Raw genomic sequence first — 9,996 nt, 5'->3', positions numbered from 1 at the left:
ACCTCCAAGGTATATGGGAGCTGTAGGGAACCATGCACGTTTCATTGCATTTATTTTTATTAAACCACCGCCACATAACATACAATTGAGCCTTTAAAATATGAAATTCACTAGAATGCAGCAAATACACAATGTCTCAATGACAACATCTATCTTGTTTCAAGTGTTTTTAAAAAACCCCTGCCCCGCCCAAAACCACCCCAAGAAACAACACCACCAAACAGTCCATCACCCATCTGTCCTCCTGCTCAACCCCAGACAAACCCATCAGATTTCTGTTTCTATGGGTTTCCTTCAACTGGACATTTTGCATAAAGGGAATCACACAAAACCTGATTCCAGTTTGTGTCCGGTTTCTGTCACTGAGCTGCATTATTATGATGTTTTCCGACTACGGACCAGGTCCGCGTTCCTTTATTCTTTATGGTTTAAAAAAACACACACACACAAAACAGGGTTGTGAAGATCCTTTATTTTGTTGAGATGGATGTGACCCAGCATGAAGGGATGTATAGATGTGAATCCAAACCAGCCATGTGGGAGGGACCCTCACATCACAGGGTGAGAACAGAAGGGCAGTGGGAGAGAGTCAGCGAGGTCAGGGAAGGAGGGAGAGCACCCAGGTGGATGGCGGAGACGTCCTCTACAGGGACATGGCCCACGTTCTCCTGCACCCAAACCTCGGCTACCACCTCTACTTCCCTGGGCATTCTCAGCAGACAGTTTCCCCAACAGTGGTCCATAGTCTCTTTCGGCACCTCCTGGAATCCTCAGATGGGCTCCAAAGCTCCCCCACTCTGAACGGTGCGTTGTTCCCTCTGTGTTCACATCCTGGCTGCTTGGAGGGTGATTTCAGTGTCATTTCGAGCCTGAAATATCAGCACCCCGAGGACCACCAGGATCAAGCCAGCCACACAAATCCGGATAAGATTCTCCACTGTGTAGTCTTGGGGATGGAAAAATAAGAATTGTGGGTAAAGAAGTCTCAGAGGTCGGGGCAGACCCAAACCTCCAAAATTTTAATGTTGAACCTGGGCTCTCACCTCCCCTTGACATCAGCGTCCCTCTGATGTCTGCACTCAGCACCTGCTCTGAGTCACCTTGATAAGAGTTAGCTGTGCCCTAGAACTGAGGGTGAGTAAGAAATGGTCTCAGTTCAGAAATAACTAACAGCTTTGTGTTCTGTGTTCAGTCTGAGGATCAAGACCCCATGAGCTTATTCCCCTAGAGCTGAGAGATCCCCTGTTTTCAATGGCGGGGGAGCCAGGTTCCATGGAGGAGAGGTTGGTGTCAGGGGCTCCTGAATCTCAGAAGCACGAAGGGGTGAAAGTCTGAGCTGGGTCTCCTTCACCGCACCCTGCCCAGGCCCCTCCTCTCATGTGTCTGCTATGTTCATCTTCACCTGAAGTTGTTCATCTATTGATTCTTTTATATATTAACTCACTTTATTTTACAATAACAAATACCTACAGTGGTAGATGTATTTTCCAGATGAAAAATATGTGTATATGGATGCTAATCATGTGATTTTTTTTTTTAACTCAAAAGACAACTAAGGTCAAAACCAAGGAAGTCCACACTTTTGGTTCAAATTTAAGTCACAGAGAAAATCCCCCTAATTTCAATATCTACTGAGCACCAAGAGTAGGAAATTAGGTCAATCTCTCACCCCATTTTTATATAAATCCCATGATGTAAACAGAAATTATGGACCTCTCCTCATTACAGTGATCCACACAATAACTCTAAGTGTCAGCTCCACAATTCAGAAAATGCACATGGATGATCAGCGTCACTCAGTTGGGTTAATGTCCAAATGGGTGACACCAAGAAGCCTTTGTAATGTGTGTCATGTGGTGAAAGGTCAGAGAAAAGGTAAATATGGGGGAATGTGCATCTGTCAGGATAGAGACCATTCCTAGTAAACCCTAATGAAACAGAAGAACAACGGATTGGAACAAAGCGGCCCATAGTGCTTTCAATACAAAATGCAAATTTGTCAGTGGGTTTGCCTTGACATCACTTTGGGTGTGAATTAGGCTGTTTTACGGAAGAGAAACTCTGGGACATTTTAATCCCTCATTTCATTGTCTTAGGTGTGGAGTGAGAAAAATAGGTATGCAATTGGGAACAAAGAAGTGACATTTTCTAGGCCTGGTGGCTATTCTGATTTTCTCAGCATGTTGTAGAGGTCAACTGAAAAACAGCCCATAGGGAGACAGTCTTTGGGAGGCTAACAGGCCATGAAATAAATATGCCCAAACCTAGACCTTTCCTATGTGCACTTACTACCATTTAGAAAATCTACAGGAATCACACCGCTTACTCAAAAATTACAATATTACTTGTGCAATTCTCTATGTGGGCTGTGCCTTTACTCAATTGTACAAATAGCTGTCAAAATGCTTCTGAAGTTCATTTATAAATCACATTTGAAAATGTGTGTGAAAAGAAGACTTTATATAAACAAGAAGTTGTTCTCCATAACAAATGTCTGGTATTAATCTACTCCCAATGAGAAGAGGAATAGAATATATTTCAATCTGGACTCCATATAATGTAAGCTAAATTGTGAGCTCATAGACTGAAGTATTGCCTGAAGTTTCTATAAAAGAGCCATAATAGACCCGTGTGCACAGAAACCCTGAGCAGAGGTGAATGCACAGAGTCTGGGCAGGGGCCCCAGGTACCCTTGCACCCTGCATGATCCCCCCTGAGTCTCAGGTGAGCACTGAGGGCCTGGAGGCCTCCAGGGGGCACACGGCCTTGCAGAGTGGTGCCCACAGGTGGGGACACTTCTCACTACAGCAGGGTGTCCAGTGGGGACGGCACCATTCCCACAGCAGGTCCCACCTTGGCCAGAGCAGCCACCTGTCCTGCTCTGAGAAGGCTCAGGGCCCCCACCTGCCTGGTGAGGGCTTCTGTCCAATGGGCTCTGGAAATGAGCTGCTGAGGGCATGTCCCCCATCCTCTCTCCACCTCTCCCCACCTCTCCTCCCCCATCAGCCCAGCCATCTTCCCTGTGCTATAAGCCAGGCCTGGGCTCCAAAGGCTGCCCCCTCTTCATCCCCCACTCCTCACACTCTCCACTCTGGTTAGGAACCAGGCACCAGGCGAACTATTCATGGCTGCCGGCTTTTAGTGGAAAACCCCACAGATTCTCTGTGGATCCAGGAGGAGCTAAGATGCTAAGTGGGAGTTTCCAAATCTTTGGTGTCTCCACAACATTGTGGCTCCTCTTGCTAAGCTGAGCCCCAGGCCAGGTGGATGCTCAGTGTACCTGCCCCCTGTCTCCCTCAGCTTTTCAATCCCTAAAACGTCAGTGACTGGGAGTAGCAGGCCAGGCCTGGAGAGAGCTGCACCCAGAGCAGGTCTAGGACAAGCCAGGTGTCAGGTGCCCCAGGAAGTCAGGCATGAAAGAACCCCTGCAGGTCATGGCAGGAAGCCCCTTTGTTCAGAAGAAAAAGGTTCTCAGAGTTCACCTCCCAGGACAGCTGAGTCCAAACACACTCAGCCCCATTTCCCGGGGTCCTGCCTGTGGGATGTCCCCCTGGGAACAGCAATGCTCTGGTCTGAGGTGGAGCCACCAGTAGTCAGGAGGCGGGGCCTCTGTCTGGTCACTTCAGTCAAATCTCACTTCCTCCTAGCATCACCTTAACAGTGCCACCTCCCTCCTCCTTCCCTCAGGCCTGGCTGAGACTGCAGGGCCAGGCTGTCCCAGGAGAGGGAGGTCCCCATCAGTGTTCACGCTTTCACGGATGACCCTCTTCTGTGGAACCACCCAGTGCTCCCACTACTTCCATCACATCTCAGACATTGCTGGGGACCGAGACAGAGATGACCTTGGAGCTCAGAGAGGACAGGACAGGGCTGCTCACCTGAGACCAGAAGCTCCAAGGGCTCACTGGGGAGTGACAGCAGGAAGGGGGAGGTGCTGTTTGAGCTGTAGCACCTGTAGGTCCCCCCGTGAGCTGAGGTCACAGGGCTCATGGAGAACTCTGCCTGGAACTGCTGAGCTGGGTGCTCTGATCTCAGACGAGAGGGGGGACCGGCTGCCCCCTCCTTGGACAGAAGGAACATGTCCCTAGGGCTCTGTGACTGACACAGCAGGGCCACGTTCTCTCCTGAGGTCACCCTGGGGCCTGGCTGCACCGAGAGGGAGGGTGTGTCAGACAGCCATCCTAGAGAGAGAGAGGGAGGGTGAGGGCTGCCTGTCCACCTTGTTCTGGCCTGAGAGTCACCAGGCCTCTCTGAGGACCCTCCTCTCTGTCTGTCTCTGTTTCTTTGAGTCCCCCCCTTCTCTCCTCACACCCCCTGCCTCTCTGTCTCCCTCCCTCCCTGGGACTTGCACTTTGATTCTGGCCTCACCACCTCAGACCCCAGCAGGGCCTGTGCAGAGTCTGGGTCCCTGACTGAACCCACTGGCTCCTCACCTGCCACCAGGATGTCCAGGGCGTCACTGGGGGCCGACCACTCAGAGGAGCGGTTGTATCCACCGTAGCATCTGTACCGGCCCCCGTGGGAGCTGCTCACAGTGCCCAGGGGGAAGTGGGCCTGAGAGAGCCCAGCCTGGGGCTGCAGGACAAGGCTCTGGGGGAGGTCCCGTCCCCCCTCCTTGTACAGAGCGAATCTGTCATAGCCGACATCAGAGCGACACTGGAGGGTCAGGCTCTGTCCAGAGGCCACGATGGGGCCCTGCTGGCTCAGGAGGGAGGGCTTCCCAGACTCACCTGGGGAGACCAGACATGAATTACAGGGGCTGCTCCTCCCATTAACCCCCTTCTCCTGACCTGGCCCCAGGTCTCACTGTCTCTCTGTGTCTTACATCAGGAGCACCTGTAGCCCCCTCACCCTCTCACATGGGGCTCCTGTTACTACAAAGATGCCAATAATGTATCAGGTGCCTCAATCCATGGATGAGACAATAATGGGACTCACCTGAGACCAGCAGCTCCAGGGCATCACTGGGGTGTGACCATACCTGGGGCCTGTCCCTGTAGCAGCCATAGCATCTGAATGTCCACCTGTGGTCGGGAGTCACCGGGCCCACAGGGAACAGGGCCTGGAACTGCCCACTGGGCTGTAGCTGTGAGTCCAGGGTCCAGGAGAGCCTGTGATCTCCTTCCTTAGTCAGAATGAACCTGTGAAATCCCTGCCCTGAGCCACACTGGAGGGTCACGTTCCCTCCTGAGGTCACGACAGGGCCGGGCAGGGCTGAGAGGCTGGGTTTGCTGTAGGCTCCTAGGAGAGGAGGAGGCAGCGTGTTAAATGGGGCTCACACCTCCCTCATGTCCCCCAGGGCTGGGCTGTGAGAGGGAGACACCCTGAGAGCAGACCCCCTTCCTGAGGGCAGAGCCTGAGGGTGGGACCCCTGAGTGTCCTCTCACCTGTCACCACCAGCTCCAGGGGGTCACTGCGCTCTGACCAGTTAGTGCGGCTGTGATAGTAACAGCGATATCTCCCTGCATCACGCTTTGTCATGTGTGTGATGGAGAACTTGGCCTTGTCCACGGGCTCCTGTGGCTCCTGTATTTTCCATGGTGGTGGGCTTCCCTCTTTCTCCAGACGGTACTCCTCAGCCCCTGGGGTCCCCTGACACCAGATGGTCACGGGGCTCCCCCAGGGGATCACAGGGCCTGGCTCAGCCCAGAGGGTGGGCTTGGGGAGGGGTCCTGGAAGGAAGCCAGTATCAGGGTCACAAGACATTCTCACCCTTGGTCCCCACCTCTCAGTCCCAGATGCCCCCCATCTGTCAGGCCAGAACTGTTCTCCTCCATCCCCAGCTGCTCTTGGGCTGGACCCTTGTCCCCAGGGAGGAGTGGGACCTGGAACACTTGGGCACAGACTCACCTGCCTGCACTGGGATCCTGAGGCCCACACTCAGCCCTGGAAGAGAGTCCCTGTGAGAGATTTGCCCTGAACCCCGAGCAGCATCCTCCTCCCCATAAGCCTTCTGAGTCCTGGGGTCCTGACAGACCAGGACTCCCCTACCCCTCCCATCTCACCAAGACAGAGCACAGCCACGAGGGTGGGGATCATGGTGTCTCCTTTCTCTCGTCAGGGGTGTGCAGATGGAGAAGATGATGCCCTCTGTACAGACATAGAGGGTGTGGGCTCAGGGAGGCTGGCCCTTCCTCTCTTGTGGTTGTCAGTCCGGTCAACAGCCCAGAGGGGAGGGCACAGCCTCTCACTAACAGCCTGGCTCTCATTTTCATGGTGAAGCAGGAACTAGACCCGTAGTCTCCCTCCTGAAATGCCCCTTGCAGGTGAGGTGACCCAGGGCACGTCCTTCCCTGTCAGAGACTCCCCCACAAGGTCTCCTTCCTCCTCAGCCCGTCCATCAGCCCCTCCCCGTGGTCCTCACCATGGACAGTGCCACACGGGCCCCTGAGACACTTCAAGAATAAGTGGGTCCCTGTGGCCTGCAGAGCTCAGATCAGCAGGAACATGCTCACCCTCCAACTGTACAGGTCATGGCTATGTCGCCGTGACAATGAACACAGAGGGAAAAGCAGGGAAATAAGGGAAGGAAACATGACTCTTCTATGGCCCCAGAGTGAAGCTTTCTCTCTATCTCACCCCCTCCATGGACTTCTCCTTTTTCTTGCAATGGCATCCACCCCAGTTTCCTGGAAATAAGATATAACTCATTCCTGCCTCTACAGTGATCCTTGATCCTTAAGCAGAGCTGGCCCCTCATCCTGTCCTCGTCTCTTCAGCTTTAGGGGTCAATGAGGGGTCTAGTGCTCTGACGTTGGGAACAAAGCTCATATTTAAATATTTCACTATCATTTATGGACTGTGTGACCTTGAGCAGTACCAGCCGATCGATCTCTGCACTTCAGTTTCCTGGTGTGAAGCACGTAGGCATGAAGCCAAATTTTCAGAGTGTTGTGGGATCGGTGATGATTGCGATGTGGGAGGGATCAGCCCTTGATAATTTGCAGACCTGATTAAGATATGTGGGATGTGACACAAGATGATCAATGTATCTCACTTCACAGTCAAAATGAGGAGTGGGTGTGTCCACTCAGGAGCCCTCATCTGTTCCTAATTCTGAGAAATATTCTATTGCTAATATTTCTAAAAGATGCAGCCATAGTCAATGCAGAGGAAGTGAAATGAGAGTTCCCCAAACAGAGAGGGAACCACAACAAATAAAAAGGATCAGAGGCGTGGCCACTGGTGACCACAAGTAGTCATCTATGCGGAGTTCTCCACCTCCGTGTGGACAGGAGTGGGACCCCAGGGTCATCACAGGCAGGGAGGGGATCAGGGATAAGGTGATAGTTTGGTTGCCCCACTTCTCCTGCTTGAGGATGAGCAAAAGCATGGGAGCTGGGTGCCTGTCCGCTCAGGCACCAGGCCTTTCAGAAGCCTTCGACGCGCCAGAGTCTTCGGAAAGGCCTGGTGCACCAGCGGACAGGCACCCAGCTTCCCTGTGACCGAAAGCGAAAGCGTGTAGGGGACCCTACACGTGCATGATTCAATCATGCACTGGGCCTCTAGTATGTGGAATCTAATGAACAAAATAAAGTGAAGAATAAAGAATTGAACCAGAGACATGGAAACATGAAACAGACTGATGGATCTCAGAGGGACAGGGTTAGGTGTGGGAAGAGATTAACCAATGAAGTTACATGCATATACACATGACCCATGGACACAGAGAATGGTGTGGTGAGGACCAAGGAAGAACAGGAAGGGACCAAGTTAGAAAAGGGTTAAGGAAGAAAAAGAGGAGGGTGGGCATCTGTAATACTCTCAACAATAAAGGGTTTTTTTACATGTAGAGAGCAGCCATAAATGTCACACAGAGTCTGGGCAGGATCCCCCTAGTTTCTCATGAGCTGCCCATGGTCCCCCCTGAGTCTCAGGTGAGCACTGAGGGCCTGGAGGCCTCCAGGGGGCACAGGGCATGCAGAGTGGTGCCCACAAGAGGGGAAACTTCTCACTATAGCAGTTTCCAGTGGAATCATGCTCTGGGTGTGGTCCCGTCCCCGCTCCTTGGACAGAGCGAATCTGTCATAGCCGACATCAGAGTGACACTGGAGGGTCAGGCTCTGTCCAGAGGCCACGATGGGGCCCTGCTGGCTCAGGAGGGAGGGCTTCCCAGACTCACCTGGGGAGACCAGACATGAATGACAGGGGTTGCTCCTCTCGTAACCCCTTGTCCTGTCCTGGCCCCCAGGACTCACTGTCTCTGTTTCTCTGGCCCTGAAGTCCCTGTGCTCCCTCACCCCACCCTCTCACATGGGGCTCCCCTCACAGCAAAGATGCAAATAAAGTTCATGGTCCCTCAATCTATGGATGAGACAATAAGGGGACTTACCTGAGACCAGGAACTCTAGGGGCTCACTGGGGTGTGACCAGACATAGGGTCTGTTCCTTAACAGCCATAGTATCTGAACGTCCACCTGTGAGTGGGGGTCACAGGGCCCACAGAGAAAAGGGCCTGGGACCGCCCAGTGGGGTGTGGCTCTGAGTCCTGGGTCCAGGAGAGCCTGTGATCTCCTTCCTTAGTCAGAAGGAACCTGTCATATCCCTGCCATGAGCCACACTGGAGGGTCACTCTCCTTCGTAAGGTCACGACAGGGCTGGGCAGGGCTGAGAGGCTGGGTTTCCTGTAGAATCCTAGGAGAGGAGGAGGCAGTGTGTTAAATGGGCTCACACCTCCCTCACATCCCCCAGGACTGGGCTGTGAGAGGGGAGACACCCTGAGAGCGTACACCCTTCTTGAAGGGAGAGCCTGAGGTTGGGACCCCTGAGTGACCTCTTACCTGTCACCACCACCATCTCCAGAGGGTCACTGCGCTCTGACCAGCCATCAGGGCTGAGATAGTAACAGCGATATATCCCTACATCATGCTCTGTCTTGCGTGTGATGGAGAAGTTGGCCTTGTTCCCAGGCTCCAATGGATTCCCTCTGTCCCAGGGCACGGGGCTTCCCTCCTTATCCAGAAGGTACTTCTCAGTCCTTCGGGTCCCTTGACACCAGATGGTCACTGGGATCCCCCAGGGGATCACAGAACCTGGCTCAGCCCAGACGGTGCTCTGACGTTGGGAACAAAGCTCTGACGTTGAGGGCAGAGCCTGACGTTGGGATAAAATATGAATTTTATTTTTGGGGAGGTTTGGGGAGGGTCCCTGGAAGGAATCCAGAGGCTGGGTTACAAGGTGTTCCCCACCCCCACATTTCTTAGGCGCCCCACATCCATTAACCCAGAACCACTGCTCTCCAACCCCAGATGCACAGGCTGTATCCCCTTGTCCACAGTGAGAGGGACCTGGGACACCTGGGGACCATCTCACCAGCTGTGACTTGGTTCTGGAGCTCCACACTCAGCCCTGGAAGAGAGTGCCTGTGAGAGATTTGCCCCGCAATCCTGAGCAGCACCCTCCTCCCCAAGAGCCTCCTGAGTCTTGGGGATCCTGACAGAGCAGGGTTCCCCTCTCCCTTGAAATCTCACCAATAAAAAGCACAGCAATGAGGGTGGTGGTCATGGTGTCTCCTCGCTTGGATGTGGGGTGTATAGACGGAGACGATGGTCCAATCTGGGCAGGCAAAGAGGGTGTGGGCACTGGGAAGCTGGCCCTCCCTCTCTCATGGTGGCCATGTCACCAGCCCCCAGGAAGGGAACAACATCTCCCTGGTAGCCTGGCTATTGTTTCTATGACAAAGCAGGAAATACACCAGGGCCTTCCAGAGAAGCCCCTTGCAGGTGAGGTGACCCAGGGCACGTCCTACCCAATGGGGTCTCCTTCATCCTCAGCACGTCCATTAGCGCCTCCCTGTGGACAGTGCCACCTGGCCATGGAGATGCTTCAGGAAGACATGGGTCCCTGTGGCCTGCAGAGCTCAGATCTGCAGAGACAAGCTCACCCTCTCACTGTGCAGCTCAGGGCGATGTCCCTGTGACAATGAGCACAGAGGGAAAAGCGGGGAGATAAGGGAAGCAAAACCAACTCTTCTCCTGGCCCTGAGTGTGGGCTTTC

At 53.4% G+C, this 9,996-nt stretch overlaps 2 protein-coding genes across 2 annotated transcripts; both read right to left on the bottom strand.

The window, feature by feature from the left end:
- Positions 1–510: 510 nt before the first annotated feature.
- Positions 511–6,042, bottom strand: LOC103303404 (leukocyte immunoglobulin-like receptor subfamily A member 6). The gene is made up of 7 exons (XM_054710376.1): positions 6,006–6,042; positions 5,851–5,886; positions 5,388–5,672; positions 4,939–5,241; positions 4,419–4,730; positions 3,879–4,181; positions 511–946 (listed from the first exon to the last, which is right to left on the bottom strand). The coding sequence occupies exons 1-7, from the start codon at positions 6,037–6,039 to the stop codon at positions 825–827; spliced, it is 1,395 nt and encodes a 464-aa protein (XP_054566351.1). The 5' UTR covers positions 6,040–6,042; the 3' UTR covers positions 511–824.
- Positions 6,043–7,835: 1,793 nt separating this feature from the next.
- Positions 7,836–9,782, bottom strand: LOC129147538 (leukocyte immunoglobulin-like receptor subfamily A member 6). Its single transcript, XM_054710062.1, is given in 6 exon segments — positions 7,836–8,122; positions 8,333–8,395; positions 8,398–8,634; positions 8,781–9,054; positions 9,518–9,555; positions 9,749–9,782. Coding segments are annotated over 6 exon segments (933 nt in total).
- Between the last annotated feature and the right edge of the window lie 214 nt (positions 9,783–9,996).

The sequence above is a fragment of the Eptesicus fuscus genome, chromosome 21, assembly GCF_027574615.1.
Source record: "Eptesicus fuscus isolate TK198812 chromosome 21, DD_ASM_mEF_20220401, whole genome shotgun sequence".
Lineage (NCBI taxonomy): Eukaryota > Metazoa > Chordata > Mammalia > Chiroptera > Vespertilionidae > Eptesicus > Eptesicus fuscus.
This window is presented reverse-complemented; position numbering and strand designations above follow the sequence as displayed.